The 21027-nt window shown below is 45.0% G+C and overlaps 1 protein-coding gene and 1 long non-coding RNA gene across 3 annotated transcripts in view; one reads left to right on the forward strand and one right to left on the reverse strand.

Annotated features, from left to right (window-relative positions):
• Positions 1-21027, reverse strand: part of LOC144770735 (sialic acid-binding Ig-like lectin 14) — a 209249-nt gene that overhangs the window by 100092 nt on the left and 88130 nt on the right. Inside the window, exon 3 of one of the 2 annotated variants that reach the window (XM_078655475.1) lies at positions 6122-6511. The exons of the other annotated variant lie outside the window; for it this stretch is intronic. Coding sequence (XP_078511601.1) covers positions 6122-6511 — 390 coding nt within the window. The remainder of the gene's footprint in view (positions 1-6121; positions 6512-21027) is intronic. 2 annotated transcript variants of the gene reach the window in all.
• The window catches only part of LOC144770736 (uncharacterized), a 53938-nt gene that overhangs the window by 571 nt on the left and 32340 nt on the right, over positions 1-21027 (forward strand). Inside the window, exon 2 of the long non-coding RNA XR_013598994.1 lies at positions 4194-4359. This is a non-coding gene — a long non-coding RNA (uncharacterized LOC144770736). The remainder of the gene's footprint in view (positions 1-4193; positions 4360-21027) is intronic.

A 21027-nucleotide genomic window follows, 5' to 3' on the forward strand; every position in this document is an offset into this window, starting at 1 on the left:
TGGATCAAGGAATTCTTCCCTTCTTTCTTTGTACTCTGTATCTATTGTGTTTCATCTAGGTTGATGTGTATGCCATGTCATTAAACATAGTTTCATGGAATGTTAAGGGTGTTAACTCTCCAATCAAACGTCAGAGAATTCTGTCCCACCTGGCTAAATTAAATGTGGATGTAGTATTTCTTCAGGAAACTCATCTTTCTAATGTGGAGTCTGCAAAACTTAAGAGAGGTTGGGTGGGTGAGGTGTTTTATTCGCAAGGTGACGGTAAGCGGAATGGTGTAGCAATCCTATGTCGTAGGTCTCTCCCCCTTGTTATAGTTTCTCAAGAATCAGATACTCATGGTAGATGGACGCATGTCAGACTTTCTCTTAGAGGTGTTCCAATCTCTCTCCTCAACATCTATGCTCCTACAAGTGGTGAACCCCTTTTTTGGACTGAGCTTTCTCAGCATATTACCCGATTTATGGATGACAATTTTATCCTCGCGGGTGATTGTAACCAGCCCATGGACCCGTTTGTTGACAGGAAATCTGAGGCTCCTTATGTCCCTAACAAATCTCATCGGCTTTTTACTCAAGCTATTTCCCAACATAAGCTTATTGATACCTGGTGACTATGCAATCCATCTTTGAGAGAGTTCACTTTTTATTCCCCTTCTCACCACTCCCAGTCACAGATTGATTATATCTTTGTTTCCCACAATATCGCTCAGTCCCTCACCAATGCCGAAATTGGCCCTATTTTATTATCGGATCATGCCCCTGTTTTGACTACCATAGAAGCCCTTCCTAAGGTCGTTGGTCCCAAGAGATGGCGCTTTAATAACACCCTTCTCTTGGACCCCAAATTCACAGCCTCTTTTACTGACTTTTTTGATGAGTTCTTTTTATTTAACGATACCCCCTCTATTCCGAGTCACACTATTTGGGACGCCTTTAAGGCTACGACTCGTGATTTCATTATCAATAATGTGGCACGCAAGCGCAGAATTGCTTGCAAACATACTAAGGAGCTCCTTTGTACCATTAAGAGATTGGAACACGCCTATTTCACCTCGCATTCACAAGAAAGTCTGACTGCTCTTGTTGCTGCCAAGATAAAGTACAATGAAAAATCCACTGAGGACGCATCGTTATACTTGTTGAAATCCAGTGCCAAATTTTATGGAGGTAGAAATAAGGCTGGAAAGATCCTCGCCAATTACCTGAAGATCAAACACAACAAACTTAACATTGAATCCATTTATGATGCTAATTCTGTTCTTAAACACAAAGATACTGATATACTCACTGAATTTTCCCTCTTTTACGAAAATCTTTATTCCTCTGAAGCACAACCAACTTCCCAATCCCTCACACATTTCTTTTCTGACATTCACAAACCTGAACAGTTTCCTCTTGATCTATCACACTTAGAATCTGATATTTCTCAGAAGGAGTTGCTCACTGCACTTCAGCACCTCAAACTGAATAAGGCTCCAGGGCCAGACGGTTTTACTGTTGAATTTTACCTTCACTTTTCTAAACTACTCCTCCCAAAACTACACAATCTCATAGCCACGTTTACTGCTTTGGGATGTTCATCGGGGTCCTTTTCTGATGCGCATATTTGTTTGATACCTAAAGAAGGGAAGGACGTTAAGTATTGCAAAAATTACAGACCTATTTCCCTTGTAAATATTGATTACAAGATTCTTGCTAAAGCTTTAGCGGCACGACTAGATCACATGCTCCCTGAACTCTTAGGCGAGGAGCAGTCTGGTTTTGTGAAAGGGCGCTTCATTACTGATAATACCAGACTTCTGTTTAATATCCTCTCGAAGTCGACGCGCTCACAGCACTCCCTTGCAGCAATCGCCTTAGATGCCGAAAAGGCATTCGATAGAGTAGAATGGTCTTATCTCTTCCATACTCTCCAATGGTTTGGTTTTGGCCCAAAATGTATTACTCTAGTCTCCTTGCTGTACTCTCATCCGCGGGCAGCAGTTTGTGCAAATGGTCAGCTTTCCTCCTTCTTTGATCTTGGAAGAGGTGTTCGTCAGGGCTGTCCTCTTTCTCCTTTCCTTTTCAACCTGGCACTAGAACCCTTCCTGTCCAAACTTAGACAAAATCCCAACATTCATGGCTTTCAATTTGCAGATTCTCATGTTAAACTTGCTGCTTATGCGGATGATATCTTACTCTTCGTCTCCAATCCTACAGAATCCATTCCGGCTTTTCTGGAAGAAGTACGGGAATATTCCTTAATCTCTGGCTACAAATTAAATAACGATAAGTGTGAGATATTGCCTCTGACTAAGTTCACCTTTAAACCTGATTTTAGTACCTCCAATTTCACCTGGAGCCCCTCACATATCAAATACTTGGGGTTGCACATCACTCCCTCCATCTCAGATACTGTCTCTCTCTGTTTAAATAAATGCATTCAAAACATTTCCGACTTAACGGCTAGATGGCACCCTCTTTATCTGTCTTGGTGGGGTCGTCTTGATACTATTAATATGATGTTATCCCCCATAATCCTTTACACAATTTCCAATATCCCTGTGTCCATCCCATCTAAATTTTTTAAGAAAATTAATTCGGTCTTGTCTTCCTTTCTTTGGCATAATAAAAAATCGAGAATGTCCCTTGCCAGATTGATTTGTCCCCCCTCAGCAGGTGGAGTTAACTTCCCAGATTTTCCAGCCTACCAAAAAGCCTTTTTACTACGCCAAGCCTCTTTTTGGCTACAAGATCCCACAGTCCCATGTCCTCTGTAGGCAAAACTTGAGCGCATTTTCCTTTCTCCTTTTTCCTTTGCGGAATACATTTCCTTTTCATGAAAGCCTCCTTCAGTCTCCACTCCTATTCACAAATTCACCGCCAGACTTCTTCTCACTTATAGTCCTCCTCCTCCTGCAACCATTGCTGATTTCCTTTCTTCCACCATTTGGCACAACTCCTCCATTTTAATTCATGACAGGTCTTTCTATTGGAAATCTTGGAGGCTTAAGGGTTTGCTTTGGGTTTCGCAGTTATTCTCGCAATCTGCCTTTCTCTCCTTTCCTGCTTTACACTCCTCCTTTGGTTTACCTGCATCCTTTGCCCCCAAATACTCATTGCTTAAAGCTGCGGTGATGGCCACTTATACGTGGCTTTTGCAAGTGAGACCTGACGTGATGCCCCTTCCCTCTTCTCCTACCCCTACTCTACTCCTTCACGCCTTATTACGCACTATTCCCAAAGCTGCGGCTATTTACAAGCATCTTCATGCTGTCGCATCCATTAGAGATAAATCCAAGGTAGAGGAGCAGTGGGAACATGATTTTGTCACGTCATGGTCGACAGCCCTGTGGGACAAGCTGTGGACTAAGGTACGCAAAACATCTAGGTCAGCAACCCTCACGCAAACCATGTTTTTCATTTATAATAGGTTGCTCCATACACCCTCCACCCTTAACAAACGTTTTTCTACTATCCCTGACATGTGTTGGTCTTGCTCCTCCCCACAAGCCACTTTATTTCACATGCTATTTCTTTGTAAACCAGTATATGATTTTTGGGTTCAGTATGGGCCCAAATCAACGTCATTTTTCATACTTGTGTTCCCTTCTCACTTGTTCATCTCTTTCTAGGGAGCCTATCGCCCTGTTGGGAAGTTGTTGATCTTGATGTTCGTATTGTTGACTTGTTGTTAGCTGTTGCATATCAACAGATCACTGTTAATTGGAAAACCTCTTCTAGTATTTCATTCAAAGCATGGTGGTATAACATTTGCCATAACCACAGATTGGACACTGCTTTGGTATTCCCCTTACATATGGCAATGAAACGTAAGGCCTTATGGCTTCCTCTTACTTTATACTTAGACAATTGTGCTGCCCGTTCCTTTGGTTTGCAACCTGCCCAGCAGGAGGTCTCTAAACCCCCATGATTGCCCTTTTGCATTCCCTTTTGCTTCAATAATAATTTGCTATGTATTTTTCCGCACCTGAGTTTGTTTTTCAATCATTGTATCCCTCCCACTTTAATGTACTGCTTTTGATAATTTGTTTTCCTTGCTCATGAATCCTTTGCATTGCTTATCCTGTTTGTTCTTGTTCCCTCTGCCCCCTTCCCCCCCTTTTTTTTTGTATTAACCTTGTATTATTTATATATTCTGTACTGCTATTTCATTTATTGTCAATACATTTCTTTTTGAACTTAAAAAGGAAGGGAGCACGTGGCGGCTGCACTAATCTCTGCTGCACCCGGTGTGCCGAGGGCACATCTGGACCAAGGACAGCAGCACCCTCATTTGCAAATGTGTCGCCGGCTCCGATGACGAAGGAAGGCCGAAAGAAAGTGTGGGTGTTGATTGTACAGGCGGCCCACGAGGTGAGGCCTTCTCATAAATAAGACACAGAAGCAGGTTGTGAGTGTATTCGGTCCCCCACCTCCTGCCCGGCTGTACATTGATTAACACCGTTCCCGGTGACATCTAGACTGCGCCAAATACACCCGCGGTGTGGGTAAGAAAGCATGAACACCCCTGCAAGTACATTTCAGGGTCCATCTGAACACGTACCAGTTAGGTCACTGGTGCGACATTACAGATGGGTCCGTTTTCAGAAGTGTTCCACAGTAGTAAACTGAGTACTTTCTATGCCCCTGACAGAGAATATGTATCAACACTACCGTATAATCCTACTGACTCGTACATAGCTTTTCTCACATGACTAAAAGCCCTTACAAATGTGCTCACCCAATAACCCTCAGCACGGTGAGAAATCATTGTGCGCAGGCGCACAGTTTAGGAGGAAAAAGTAACTGGTGCTGCACGAGTGCTGAATTGGAACTGGAGGTTACAGGTGGGGCACACCAGCGCATATTTTTGTTCACCAGCACTTATCTTTCCTCATCAGACTTTGACCCAACACAAGAGAGAGAAAAACAGAACAGGGGGAAGGAAGGAGGAAGGGAAAGAGGAATACGTGACAACGGGAGGAAGCAGTGTCAAAAATGAACCTTACAAGAGTGTGTTTGAGGGCCAGGGAGCGTCTGGTGATGGATTAAAGATGCATGAGGTGGAATCAACACTAAGCAGCCTCGCTAAGCAGCACCACGCCTTCTGCAGTGCCAACTTCAAAGCGAGTGTTTGGCCCCATGTACTTATTCAGTTACAAATTAAGCAGGGTTCAGCAATAATATTTGATGAGCTTGACTTTACTGCCAACTATGGACCACACTAGGGAGGGCTTGACAGCATCTGCTGAGTTCTAGTGCATCTGGGAGTGGGGCATGCTGCTGTGGGGGGAGGTGGCACATCATTAGCATGCTCCTGGGCATGCATCAGGCTCCTACGTCATCATACCCAGCTGCCACATCATTCAGTTCTGGATAAACCTGGTTAAGAGAGACCAGGCCTCATCTACAGATAATATCTTTGTAAAGTCGCGTGCATGTTGTTATCTTGTGATTCCTGCATCTTGCACTAACTGCCTTCAGTCTCCACATTATCGACATTCAGAGTCAGTCAGTTAAAATCACTGTATTCTATAAATTTAAAAACCATAAAAGTATACTACATAAAAATGTAGGTGAACCATTAAAAACATATACATTTAGGAATATATTTTTAAACCCCAAAACGTTCAGAATAAAAATCATGCCGTCATTATAAAAGGTTGTATATTTACATAAGGTTAAATCTAAATATTATTTAAAGGAAGCGGTGTAAGGCTTTCTTATTTCATATAGGTACGATTCTAATACTGGAGATGTTTTCAATAGAGTATGTGCCCGTACTGTGGGTTTCAGGAGCTCTATAGCCTCACTCTCTACTTGCATCCTACATAGCAAATGGTTTTTCACCCACAACCCTCTCACTAGCCTGTTGGGGAGTCATACAATGCAGCCCGCCCTAATTTCACTGTCAAGCTCTTAATATATCCTAGCCAGGGGATGCTACTTGCTTTATCTAAAGATAAGCAATCCCAAGCCATCTTACTATTCAATTCCAGTTCTGGGTTGGTCCAAATCGTAATCCACCACAAACGTGGGGCCATACCAATCAGACCTGATGCAAAACCAACACCCAATTCCTGAAGACAGAGATAATTCCTGCCAGGAAGGGACAAGAGTACCACGCAACACTTACGCTCTATGGTGAGAAGAGTCATATTCTCCAAGTAGCTATATTTAAAGGTGTCTTCAATCCGGAAGAAATAGTGCCCTTGGTCCTGCTTCTTGGCGCTGTCGATCCCTAGAGAGCAATCCTTCTTCCGGATGTCGCCCACGAACTGGAAGCGGTCTGCCGTTTCACGGGAAACCACCAACGTCCCAGGGCTGTTGACTGCTGCAACCCTCACAAATGTGTCCACTTCGAGGTCTGGACGTTGTCTGCACCAGTAGCCCCGCGGCAAGTCCGACAGGTTGTGCAAGGGCGGGTAGGTGAACGTGCATTGGATGAGGACGCATAGGCCTTCCTGGACTTGTACTCTTGTAGGTGCATGCACTGTATATGAAGAAGGAGCCTGGGAAACACACCCTGCCGGAAACAAGAACATCATCAATCTATGTACGTCAACTTGTAATGGTTAATTTCTGATGGTGCGTTCCATCAGTTATTCTATGAGGGGACAGGGACTCTTCCAGTCACGTCCTGGCGCCCACTGCAACTTTAACCAAGAGACACTGACTGCCCCATTGGGGCTTTGTCCTAACCACATAGATTGTAACAACAATGCCTTATTTGTATATAATGCAGCTAATTTAAAGATGTCCAATGTGCCAACCTATGGGAGGATCAAAGGCTGATAAAGCCCTTCCGGGATTCGACAGCATGACCTTCAGCTGGAGTCAGTTACCCAAGTGTTTTTCTTCCACACTTATTTATGATTGAGGCACCGCATGCCACAAGCACAGCATATAGAAGGAGTCTTTCATCTTAGGGGCCTATTATGATTGGGGTTTTTCCGCATCCTCCGGGCCGGCGGAAGCCACCGCCGGGCCGGTTGGATGCGGAAAAACCGCAGCGGACCCACCAAAGACCCACCGCCACATTAGGATGGCTGGTGTGTCCTGGTTTCTGTCCGCAGCTTTTCCGCCGCGGTTGGCTTACAACCGCGGCGGAAAAGCTCTAATATGGTGGCAGTGTCTCTCAGACACCGTCCGCCATATTAGGAAGGGCTTTAAAAATTGCTTTTCGGCAGCGGGTTTTCCGCCGTGGAAAAGCATGTGTAACTTCACCTGGGGGGCCCCTTTGCCAGCCCCCTAGGTGAAGGGGGGGTTAGGGGGTGCACATGGGGGGTACCTATTGTACCCCCCTGCATTTGTATGCAGAAATCGTCAGGCACCGCACGGTGCCTGCCGCTTTCTGCATACAAATGCAATGTGTGCATTTTTACCATTGCGGTGGGTGCAGCTTGAAGCCGCACCCGCCGCAATGGTAAAAATAGAGGATGTGACCGCCAGGTTGGCGGTCACATCCTAATTGCACAGGAGGGAACCCGGCAGGCAATGCGGAGGTTCCCTCCTGCTCTATGGTGGCGGACGGACTCAGGTCCGTCCGCCATCATAATCGGCCCCAAAGTACAGATCTCAAAGGTTGGGGCATGCCGACGACTATGCGCATGCGTGAGATGACATCACACAACCCTCACGCGCGAGTCCCAGCCAATGTGCCTGTCCTGCCCATGCACGGTCGGCTTTGGATTGACAACACATTCAGTCTCTACCTAACGGCCATCCTGACATGCCTGTCCAATGTGTGGGAAAATGTAGTTACATTCTAGCGGTGCTGGAAAAACTTTTGAAGTGGTGGTGCTCTCAGAAATGTTACGTTACTGAAAAGTGTAGATAATGAGCGACGCCCATTCAGGAGAGTGTTATAGTTGGGATATTTAGCCATTGGTGAGTTTTGCAGCAAGCTGTTGCAAATATATAATTAAAGCACAGTGTGGTAACACACTGTCATTTACCGTCACCATATTTTCCATTAAAATTTGCGCAGACCTGAAGTTTTACTGATCAAACTATTCAACGCACAAATGATAATGTGTGCAACATGGGATCCAATATATATTGATCATTATTTGCATAACACCAAGTAAAATTGTCTTTATTTGTTAGAATCCTAATAAAATATGTGTTTCCAAAACACTTCAAAATTACAAAGCAAAGTGATTCATTTATGCTTTCCTAGCTGCTCATATTTTAAAAAAAATATTTGTACAGTTCAAATGTTGTTGTGTATTACAAAAAAATAACATGCAATAACCATTTGTTCACACTCAGCAAGATTGTCACATATGTCGAATTACAAAATCCTTTCACTTTGCAGCCTGAGAAAGAAAGATACCCCAATCTCAACTTTTTAAAAATGAGAAGCAATTTGTCATAAAACAAAGCTTGACATTTGACCTCTGACAAGTTAAATGTAAAGCCATCTTTATTGCTCATTCACCTTATGAACTCCAGGACGGTTATGTGGGGGTGCTGCAGCATCCCTTGCACCCCTACTCCCAGCGCCTATGTTGCACTCATGTTCACTCCCAGAGCCATGTCGGTGCAAAAGCAAACTAAACACTGATAATTATTGTGTGAAAAGCAAAATGCACTATATACTTAACATTTTATTTGAAGTGGTGGCACAAAACACTTCTTCACTTACCCCCTGTTATTGCCCTTTTCTCAAACAGGAACCTGAAAATGTTGGCATATTTCATGACTGTCTGTTCTGAATGCCCTTTCAAAACATGTTTTCTTATATTTGGCCTTGAGGTAGCCTTAATTGTCTTGCTAGACTCATGTTTTCCAAAAAGATATCATGGGCTAATAGATACATGTATAGGTGCTCTAAATCAACATTCTCGCCATTAGTCTGTTGAAATGTCACTCAAATTATGCTCCCTCCAACCACAGCACAAAGTATATAGATCTACAAACCTGCCAGTGGATGCTTTCTCTTTGAGTGACTGAATTATGTCCTTTCACATGTATACATAAATGCTTTTTGTCTGAAATTCGTGTTTGGTTCATATATATACAATTTTCACACAAAAAACATACTTGTAAGTGGTATGTACAAACGTGACAAAATGTGTGTTTGCTACCACTCTCACCTTTTACCTGTGAAGAAAAAAGGTCACATGAATATTAGCTTCACCTGTACTCATCCGTCTGCTCCTCTCCTCTGCAACCTTTCGGTTCCTGGAGGGAATGGAAAAAGAGAAAACATTGGGCTTTATTACGAATCTGGACGGTCGGACCTCCGCCCGATATCATGGCGGTCCGGGGACCGTCCGACAGGCAGGTGGCGGTTCGACTGCACAATTACAACAGGACCGCCATGGTGGCAGTCAGAAAGTGCCCCTTTCCAAGGTGGCTTATGCTGCGGCCCAGGAAAAGGGCCACAGCATATGCCACCATGTATGGGAGCACTTTGTACACATCCATGCACCATGTGCCAGGATCTGAGTGAGGGCACTACATGTGCCCACATGGCGACATTGTAGTGGCCTTCGAGGGACGGGGCCCTGTTTGGTGCCCCTAAAGTCTGTTTACGACAACCTTTCCATGGTGGTCAGCTCACCATGAACAGGCTGTCAGAAAGGGACATCGTAATCTCGACGGTGGTGCCTGCCTCAACACCACCATTATTAGAGATTATGATTCTGAATGCAGCCACGTCAGGATTAGTAGATCCAGCAGAGGTGGCGGTCTTCCCTCCAATGGCTAATAATTCCACTGCATGCATCAAAATGCGGCGGTTAAACTGAAGGGTTGGATGTTTGGTGGGCCACCAGCGACGGACTGTCAGTGGAGGTCCTCCCGACATTGTAGTGGGGCCCATTGGTAGAAGCCCTTATGGGGCTCCCGAGTGGAGCTAGGGGGCCCTCCTTGAACCATCAGGTTTTCTCTTCACTGTTGTCCTAGTACCTATTGAATAGCACATCATCTTGCTGGGGGCTAGAGATGATGCCTCCTTCTTCACTAATACCGACGGTTTCTGGAAAACAGAAGAAAAATTTTAAACGCTTAACCGCGGCGCAAATTCCGCTGCGGTGGTTTAATCAAGTGGGCGGGGCAGCATTGGCCAACGGACGTGCGCAGCACTACGGAGGTAGAGCTCGCAACGGCGGTTGGCCGACAGAAGCAATGAAGGGGTTAAAACAGAACAGGAGCCTCCAGCAGTCCTTGAAGTCTCCAAGCAGGTGCCTCCCTGGAAACAAACCATGCATTAAAGAATCCACGGTGATGCACGTTGTCGATATCAGACTCCAAGCTCTGTGCTTAGGGTCCTCAGCTGGTGCTGGGTGTAAATGAATCTCCAGAAGAGGTGGTGGGTCATTTTGCCTGCTGTGCATCCTTTAAGGCAGGACTTAAAGCAGTCAAGCCCTTTTGCATGCTTGAAGGATGTCACTAGCGGATCTCCTTGGAATGCTATCCAGGCAAAGTCTTTCTGCTTGTTGGTCAGGCATCTGGAAGCAATGCTATTCCACACTTGGTCCACTCTTGGAGACATCCTTTGCAGGGATGTGGATGATCTTCGAAGTCCACTGATATGGTTTGAAGCCTCCAAATCAAACTTCTTGATGGCCTTCTCTACATCTGTGCAGTACCACAGTGTATCTCAGTTGTATGAGATGGCACTCATTAAATCTGAACAGCCGAGGCGCCGCTCCTTTGCTAGTACAATCAAGCGCACTATCTCAAATTTGTTCCTCAGGATGCTCCTCACACAGTGGCATGTGAAGATTCCCCTAAGGAATTTGGTGATGTCCCGCACTCCTTTGCCTCTTGTTGTGAGTCTTAAACATCACCTCTCTCTTCATGCTGTCCATCTTAGAGTTCTAGCTGAAGTAAAAGATCATTCTTGTGATGGCTGTTCGTGGTTTCACTTGCCAGACCTGGATGACTTACTGGAGCACTGGCAGGTTTTTGTTCTGCAGGATCAGTGTCTTTCCCTCGATTGTCAGCATCCTGTGTCTCCAGAGTCATAGCTTCTGTTTTGTCTACACCAGTTACTGGTCCCATACCTTCTCTGCTGCTCCTTCATCTCCAAACCAGAATCCAAGCTTCTGCTTGGTGGGGAATGGCATTGGGCTTGACTCGAGGTCCAGTGGGCAAAGAGCAAGGTTACTGATATGGCACTGTTGATCTTTGCAACAGATGCTTTCCCAAGCTCACTGCACATCTTCTCCAGAGCCTTCAATGAGTGCACATATGGAAAAGCCTTTTTGTTGTTTTTGGCCCAAAGTTTTCTGAATGATGCTGCCAGTTTTTCTATTGCAACGTGTAGGTTACATTGGCTATACCAAATTAGCATAAGCCAACTTACCTGTAAATGGTACTTAGGGTACCCAGGGCCTGTAAGTTAGGGAGTACCCCCCCAGGGATTGTAGAACTGGTTGTGCCACACTGAGTCTCGCAGTCCGCCATGTCAGACTCAAAGGGCAGTTTTGAACTGCTAGCCTGACTTTGCCATTTAAAAGCCATAGCACATTCATCTGCCCCCCTGAAACATGTGTAGGTCACCTCTGTAGCATATCTAACAAGCCCTAAGAAAAGGTGCAGCATATTTCATGGGAAGAACATGTATTTTACATGTTCTGACAGTAAAATAAAAACTGTCATTTTTATTGTGGAAAGATATGGTGGTCCTGTTGTCGAGGGCTGGGTTATTCACTGCTCCCTCAGCTATGCTAACTCTTGAACAGTGTAACCAAAGTTGATACTACTAGGTATCAAAGAATTTATTACATTAAGCCTGAGTTAGTTATCAAGTCGAAATTAATGTAACAAGTTACAGTGTGCAACTGTTACAAAGCTGCCAAATTGTTGCCTTAAATCTTTTCTCCCCAGAACGGTTGCACATGGAGCTTGAACCGGAGACACTTTTCTGCCCTCCTAGGGAGACAAGGTACCGACTCCCAGGAAAGGGTCTTGCACTGGAAAGAAGTTTTACCTCCCTCCTGCAGGAAGTCACAGCGGTATTGGTCCAAAAGGTGAACTTCAAAGCTGAAGCTGTCTTTGAAGGCCAAATAGGAAATGCTTGTGAGAGGGGCGGTCCCATTGTTTAGGCAGACTAGCTGGCACTCGGAAAGAAGTGAGGAACCATGTTGTCAAACCGGTTTTCCAGAGGAGTAAAGCCCCCTTTCCAGTCACACCTCTGTGTTGGGCTAATGTGGAAAAGTAAATTTTGCCATGTTCTGTGTCCCTACGCGTCCTCCATCATATGTTATCTGTGCATGATTAATATGCATATGTATTCCCCATGTTCGATTAATGACGCAATTACAGTTGTGTCCATCTCTAGTATGCCTATTTCCCGTTCTCGTGAATACTACGAATATCAGGCCTATGTAAAGTTACGTTGCCACGTTTCTCAGTGTGCACGTTATTTCATTATAGAGTCCCCGTTTCTAGGCCTCAAAAGGGCCTGGACACCAGTTTCAGCTCCTGTCTCCTGAAGCCCTCGCTGAGGAGCAATACAGCCCCCACCTGTATCCCTGACCCTTCACTTACTTTCTGCCTTACAGTGCCCGGTTCAGCCTGGCTCTGCCTTTGAGTCTGCCAAGAGTATGTTATGATTCTAGTTATCAGTCCAGCCCTCCTTCTCTGCATTCCTAAAGCTACTGAACCGCATCAATAGTTTCCGTCATTGTCTAGCCTTTACGTCTCCATGTAAGAGAAATACTGTATTTAATGATCATTTAATATTCTTCATCACGCACTACATGAAGAATAATGTATGCTCCAGTCTTAGAATCAAGTTTGCCTTTCCCCTCCTGACTTCTAGTTTATATCAACATGTTCTCTAAACATCAGATACTAGATACTGTTTAGGTACATGTCGCCCTGATCTCCAGACTTCAGTCTCTGCTCCTAGCACAGAGTTCGTAGCCCCCAGCTTCTCCTAGTAACACGTCATTGCCAGTTTGCGCGCACCATCAGGTTAGAAGTCCCGGCTCCTTAGGTAGCCCCCTCCATGTTTCCGCCCCATTCATGACATATTCTGTTACGTTTGCATCACATGTCTATGTATACGCCCTGTTATACCCACTTTCACCCTTATCTTTCGCGACTGCTACGCGTCACACCCTTTGCTCCACCCACTGCTCCGCCTATCATATGTACTGTAATGCAACTGTTTTTCTATATATGCCTGTGTATTGTTATTAAATGTTACGCCAGTCCTTTCCCCAGAACGCGCTCATCCCAGATCCAGCCCCGGCAGCTGCCGGGCCACTCTAGTCCAATCCGGCCCCCCTGCCGGGCCCTGCCGTCCTATTCCTATGCAGGTTGTCCTGTTCCTGTCCTTTATGCTGTAATAAACCTGCAAAACTCCTACTACCTCGAATCTTGACTCTTATTTATTGAGCTATCTGTTATTCATTTATCCATTCAAAAATAGAGGTATTATTTATTTATTTACCACATAATGGCGCCCGAACAGGAACTTGCCCTTTCCCCACGCACCGGTGAAGCCACGCGTACCCCCTGACCCTCTGCAGCCGTGACGGAACCATACCGTGCACGTGCAGATATTTCTGCTTCAAGTATCCCTCAGGCCCACGGAGGAGACGGAGGTGGCGGTCCAGCATCCAGACGAGGCGGTGGAGGAACGCGGCGAGTCCCGACCAGAGCCCAAGCCGAGAGTCCAAGGTCCGAGGTATCCGGAGGCCCACCTGTAACAGAAGTCCGAAGTCCGTCCGTCCGGCGTCGAAGCAGTCCAGTCCAGTCCGAGGCCTTCCGTTCTTGCTGCCCGGTGAGTACCGTTGCTGGGGTAGTATCTAGACAGGGTCAATCTAAATTGTCTCTGGTCCGATGGGTCTGGGTACGCAGATCTGAAACGAAGTGTTCACCTAGGTGGATACGGGTCTTGATGCGTCCCTTTATGGGACCGGTATGTTCCGTGCTGTTTCAGCAGCGCATCCAGTAATTCTAGCCTGTTCCGTTCTCGAGAAATTCATGTGTTTCTGTTCTCAGTATTCCAGGTAGTATTCTGTCCGAACTGTTGCTTCATAATGTTATTCAATGTATTTTCAATGTCGTGGTATGCCTGAATTGTTTTCTCAATTGTTATTGTTCCTCGTGTATTGTATTGTGTTCAGATTCAAGTTTGCAATGTCCCTCTTTTCGAGATTACGTCAGTTAAAAACTAGAAAGGGTCTGCTAGAAGAAGCAGTTCCTGTCCCGCCTAGGGACAGTCCAGGTCATTTCATGTATCAGAAGCATGGCATAAGCGCCATATTGTATCTAGATTTATGGGTAGAGTATACCAAACAGTTAGAAGAAAAGTATAGATGGCCTGTATCAGGTACATGGGATGCCGAGTGCATCATGAGAGTAGAAGAAGCATTATGGAAAAAGAAAGCCAGACAGTCACAGAAAGATGCCATCGAGTTATGGCGCAAAGAATCTCATAAAAGAACCGAAAAAGAAATCAGAAAGTCAGAACTAAGTAGAGAATCCTTGGAACGAGCCCAAGAAAAAGAATTAATCGAGATAGGTGAACGAGTTAAAACCGAACAGTCAGACAGACAGAGGAATGCTCTTATTAAGGGTATGTACCCTCTACTTGCCGAGGGCTTGCCAAAAGCGACCCCGGAGGCATCCAGTAATTTTCCGCCACCATTAGTTCCGACCAAGCTACGTCACAAACCGACCGCAGCTGATATATTCATTTCGTCCTATTTGGACGACACAGTCCCGGAATATGCAAATCCCGCTCCGCCAGTCCCTGTAAATCAGGCACTTCCCGCTTCTCCAGACACGGGAGTACATGTTACGGTACCCCCGATCCAGCCCGCCATACAAGTCCAGCCTGCATTTCCATTTCCCACTCTGCCAGGACGAAGAGCATCAGTAGACGACTCTAGTTTAGGGGCCGCAGGAGGAGGTCCTCTAGGAACCCCGCCGCCACACAAACGTTTAACGTTAGCCGAATTACATGCACAAGCGTCACAGCATACGCCCAGATATCAGTCTGTTGCAGAAATAAGAAAAGCCCTTAATGAATGTGGCTATGATCCAGTCCCAGGCGAGGATAATATGGTATTATATTCATTACGCGTGAGAAAGGTGACCGAGTATCTAGTCACCCTACCAGATATGAAAGAAGATCTAGACAGAATATATCGTTTCATCCGTACAGGGAATGATCCAGAAAGTATTAGTGACGTCATGTGCCAAAGAAAAGTTGAAGTCCAGCTCATGCTATTAAAGTTTCTGATTAATTGTTTAATACGAGAACAAGATTATCCGACCAAAGATCGAGCCGAAATGAAAGTCCTGACAAAGTGGAGTGATAATATAGCCGAGGGTAAGCATAAGACTATCGGTAGTATAGAGAGTATGTACAAGAAGATTCGTAAAGAAATAATAAGGATACACGAACAACGTAAAGAAACACGAGTAAGCGAGAAAGAAAGTAACTCTGATACTGAAGAGGTAGAGGATGAGAATCCCGCCAGAATAGCGTATGTAGGAAAATCTAGATTTCCAGATCGACGTCTAGAACACAAGCCAGTTTTTCACCATCCAGCACCAGAACAAGGTTCTCTAGAACAAGTATTTCAAGCTACCGACCACATTTTGAAATCACGAATCGGTTACAGCGAGTTAAGTACCATGCATGAACAAGAACTAGTCCGATCAGCAGTCCGATGGATTACTGATTCTACCACTTTTCCAGACGAAATAGTGGCACAAATGTTCCTAAAAATGCCCCCAGCCGAGCAGCGACTGGCGGGTATGTACATGATTCAGCACCTCATTACTTTGTATGAGGGTCAACATTCTGATCCAGGTCCATTACACGATGTCCTGAACGAGTTACTCCAGTATAAATGGAAAGGTTTAGGTACCGATTTAATTAGTGTCATTCTAGAACAGCGCCACAAATATAGTATGTTTTTGAACCCGCATTTTGTTCATGTCTCACCCCCAGAAAGTAAACCCTTTTACATAGACAGACAGAATCCGTTACGAGAAGTGCATCCAGTTAAGACAGAGGGTGGTGAAATGCAACGAGTGTTTGTTTACACCCCGATTACAAAGATGGAACTCTTAGAGATGAAAAAGTTAATTCCCTGTCATGATAAAGATCCAGCAGGGTTCCACCGAGAATTGAAAGACATGCTCCGTATGGGAGAATACACGTATCCAGATATAATTAAAATGTTAAAAGTCCTATTGCCCGCAGGGGTATATGAGAAACTCAAGGAAAAAGAATGGGAGGTGGGGGAGAAAAAGATCGATTGGGCAGTTCTAGAAGCCAAAGATAAGATACGAGTACCAGGTACCGGTCTTGGAGAGAAATGTAAAGAATTACCAGAACTGTTAATACAAGTTTTGCCCAGACTATTAGCAACTAAAAAGGAAGACTGGGATGCAATCTCAGCATGTAAACAGAAACAAGACGAAGACACTAGTGATTTTTACTCTAGATTTGAGAAATGTTTTATTATAAACAGTGGCCTCAAGACAAGTAGCGAGTCATACCCTCATCTTTTTGTTACTAAATTAGTCGAGAATTCAAGTCCACAAGTTAAGAATCGAGTTTTGAAAGTCGAAAGTACCTGGCAAGCTAATACCCCGTCCCAGATGTTACAGATGCTTCAATACCACCAGAATAGAATCAGAGAAGAGCAAGAACATGAAAGGAAACGTATGAAAGACACGAAAATGAAAGTACTAGTTGCACAATCTGTTCCTCAAGACAGTCAGAAGAGGGGACCAAATCAAGCCAGTCATCCTGCAGCTCCCGTTAAAGGGAACTGCAATTATTGTAAACAGCCAGGTCATTTTATAAACGAGTGTGCAGTTCTGAAACACAACATAGCTACCGGTAAGACTAAAGAAAGACCACGTCCGCCTAGACAAGAGCAAGTTTCACAGACTATTCAGTCACAGAATGCACCACAGACAGTTCCAGCACCGCAGCCCATCGCTGCAACGCAGCATGTTACACAGCAGATGTATCAGTATGCACAGTCCGAGTATCCAGAGTATCAGCCATATTCATGAAACAGCCTAGAGAGGGAGGTAGGCTTGCCTCTCATCGAGATACCTGTAGATCAAGAAGGTCCCTATGTTCACAGTCAAGTACTAGGGAAAGACAGAAAGTTTCTGATTGATACAGGGGCAAGTAGGACCACTATAAGTCACGCCGAAGTTCCAGGGGCTCCGCTCTCAGGCTCTAGAAATGTTTCCCTTGGATTTTTAGGAAAACCTATCGTAAATGAAATTTCAAAGCCAGTTACTCTAGAAGTAGGTCCATTGACCCGCACTACTGATCTGTTACTTACTAAGTCATGTCCAGAAAATTTGTTAGGCATTAAAACACTGAAAGAGTTAGGTGCAGTCATATGCTGTTCCCCAGAGGGAATACGATTGTTTCTTCGTGACTTTAAGGGTCACTATGTATTACGAGATTTTGATCCAAGATTGTCTAATGTTCCGCAGCATCTATGGGCGCAAGGTCCAACTGATGTTGGTTATATGCAAATCACACCCCATTGTGTGACTCTCAAGCCAGGTGTAGTGTTACCACGAATCAGACAGTACAGATTGCCACCTGAGGCTGTAGCAGCCTTATCCAAAATTATTGACGAGCTCATGGCTCAAGGAGTAGTTGTAGAAACTGACTCCAATGTATGTAATTCTCCGATCATTCCTGTCATGAAACGTACTGATCCAAATGCACCTCCAGTATATCGATTAGTGATTGATCTTCGAGAACTTAACAAATGTATTATTCCCCAGTACCCAGTTGTCCCAGACATTTCTTCCCTATTGACAGCCATTGATTCCGAAGCCACATTTTTCACTGTCATAGACCTCAAGAACGCCTTTTTCAGTGTCCCCATTCATCCAGACAGCCAGTTTCTTTTTGGATTTTGTTTAAATGGAAGGAGCTATATGTTCACACGCGCTCCTCAAGGTTTCACAGAAAGTCCTAGCATTTACAGTCAAGCACTTAAGAGACAACTAGACAACATTCACATGCCAACTGACACTGCCCTGCTCCAGTATGTCGATGATCTACTGATCACAGCCCGTTCTGAACGTGCTTGCGAGCGAGCCTCACTTACAGTCTTGTATTTCCTAGCCGAGATGGGGCACAAGGTGTCCCCTTCGAAGCTTCAATTCTGTGTCCAGCAAGTGGTCTACTTAGGACACTTACTGTCCAAGAGGGGTAGGCAGTTGACACCAGATCGTATTCAGTTAATAGCGAGTCTTCCTCAGCCCAAGACCCAGAAGGAGGTACGTGCTTTTATCGGCCTTACTTCTTATTGCAGACAATGGATTCCTCAGTATGCATTTCTAGCCAAGCCACTGATACAGTTAACGACACAGGAGGCAGCCGTATCGACTGTCCTCCCTTGGACATCTGAACATACACTTAGTTTCAATGAGTTAAAGAAAGCTTTATGCCAAGCTCCAGTTCTAGCTACACCAAACTACAGTAAGCCTTTTACACTTTTCGTTACTGAACGCGAAGGTACAGCATTATCTGTCCTCACACAAGATCAAGCAGGACAATACAAGCCCTGTGCTTATTTTTCGAGCACATTAGATCCTGTAGCCCAGGCTCTGCCTGCGTGCCTCAAGTCAGTTGCAGCCACAGCACTAGCTATCAGACAAAGTGATTCCATAGTATTAGGACACTCCCTGACAGTACAAGTTCCACACTCCGTGGAAGTTCTTTTAAACCGAACACAAACTCAGCACTTGACAATTGCACGTTTAACAGGTTATGAATTGACACTGTTTCAACCACACATAGAAATCAGACGCTGCAACGTTCTGAATCCTGCTACACTGTTACCGTCAGTTAATCCAAATCCTGCCACACACGATTGTGTGGAAGTAGTTAACATCATGACAAAGCCAAGACAAGATCTGACAGATATTCCATTACCAGATCCCGACCTGACACTTTATGTGGATGGTTCATGCATGAGAACCAGTACAGGAGAACTAGTAGCCGCGTATGCAGTGACTACTGACACTGAAGTTATTGAAACACACCGTATTGACACCCTGTCTGCTCAAGCAGCAGAGCTAGTTGCTCTGACTCAAGCCTGCATACACGCCAAGAACCTGAAAGTTAATGTTTACACAGATTCACGTTACGCATTTGGAGTCGTACACGACTTTGGAGTGCTCTGGCAGGAGAGAGGTTTCATGACTTCTCATGGAACCAACATTCAGCATGGTCTCCTTATTCAGGCTCTGTTAGATGCCATACATTTACCGACATCCATTGCTATCATGAAGTGCAAGGCACATACGAAAGTTACTGACATTATTTCCCAGGGTAATGATCTAGCAGATCGCACAGCCAAGCTTACAGCACAGACTCCAGACATTCCAGTTAATAAGACACCGACACTTACTCCAGATCCGACTACATGTATGACAGTTAAAGACCCTACTCAAGATGTCATAGATATCCAGTTACATGCTACTCCCGATGAAATCAAGAAAGGGTCCGAACAAGGAGGGGTCCAGACAGATCAGGGATGGTTGACGAAGGGTAGAGCCACATGGTTTCTCCCCGACTCTATGGTTCAAGTCATTGTTAATACCGCACATAGTCCAGCACATTTAGGAGAAAAAGCTATGTTAGACAGTATCCAGAACATTTGGTTCAACAAGCATTTACGAGCTGCAGCCAAGCAGAAAGTCCGTACCTGTATGATATGTTGTCAGTTTAATCCAGGTAAAAGTGTCCCGGTGGAACAAGGTGGATTCCAGCCTCCTGACCACCCTTTTGAAGTCCTCCAGATGGATTATATTCAGATGGAGCGATGTCGAGGTTTCAAGTATGTCCTTGTAGCTGTATGCGCTTTGTCCAGGTGGACAGAAGCATATCCAGTCCCAGATTACACAGCCGCGACCACTGCCAAGCAGTTGGTTCGTGAGTTCTTCCCCCGTTATGGACTCCCTAGAGTCGTATATTCTGATAACGGCCAGCCATTCTCATCTGAGTTGATGAAACATGTTTCCCTGTTGTTAGGGTACCAGTGGAAGTTCCATTGTGTACGCCATCCTGAAGCAGCCGGTCTCGTAGAGAGACATAATCAGACCCTGAAAATTCGCATCGCCAAAGTATGTCAAGAAAAAGGTGTAGACTGGCTAGTAGCTCTGCCAGTTGCCCTGTTCTATATGCGCATGGTCGCACATTCCAGAACAGGTCTGTCCCCGTACGAGGTCGTTTTCGGCCACCCCCCTAACATGTGGGGTACACCTAGACCCCGAAGTATTACCGATGTTTCAAGTAATATGCTGACAGATTACCTAGCTTCCTTGATGTCTTCCCTCAACTCTTGTCGTTCACAGGTTGCCGCCGCATTTTCAGACAATACCGAGGTGGCACCGCATGAAATCGTTCCCGGATCCATGGTCCTAGTGCGAAATTTCGATCGCTCAAGTCCGCTGGAGCCTCGCTGGAAGGAGCCCCGACAGGTCCTCCTCGCCACCCGTACAGCCGTGAAGTTGGAGGGACGCAAAGGCTGGGTGCATCTTTTGCATATCAAAAAGTTTTATGGATTGAAACCAGTTTCAAAGAACATTTCCGAGGATTTAAAGGACTGCCAAAGTACTATTCTTAAGGACTGTCCCGCAAAAGACAATGTTACTGCACCCTCCCTGTTAGAGACAACTCCGCAACAGGAGTATAAGAAAAAGCTAAGGTCTAGTAAAATAAGTCAGCCAGTTTGATTGTCTAAGTCCTCCCCTAGGTGAAACGGTTAGACCGGTTTCTGACATGTATAAAATAGACCCCCATAGTGAGAGAGTTAGTCAAAACTCAATCCGATGTATCGTTTTTCTATGTTTCATATTATTTCTCAGCATTATGATTTCCTGCACCAGTTATGCATTTTACCTGTATTTTCCAGTCTCACATGTAAATAAGTCCTCTAATGCTACAGTAGAGCACACGTTTAGTGATCTGCCTCCTCATGAACTCTCTTACCGCCTCGCTATGCGTAACAATTCTTTTATCCGCATGTTACATTACTCACACCAGACCAGCAATGCCACTAA

The sequence above is a fragment of the Lissotriton helveticus genome, chromosome 7, assembly GCF_964261635.1.
Source record: "Lissotriton helveticus chromosome 7, aLisHel1.1, whole genome shotgun sequence".
Classification (NCBI taxonomy): Eukaryota; Metazoa; Chordata; class Amphibia; order Caudata; family Salamandridae; genus Lissotriton; species Lissotriton helveticus.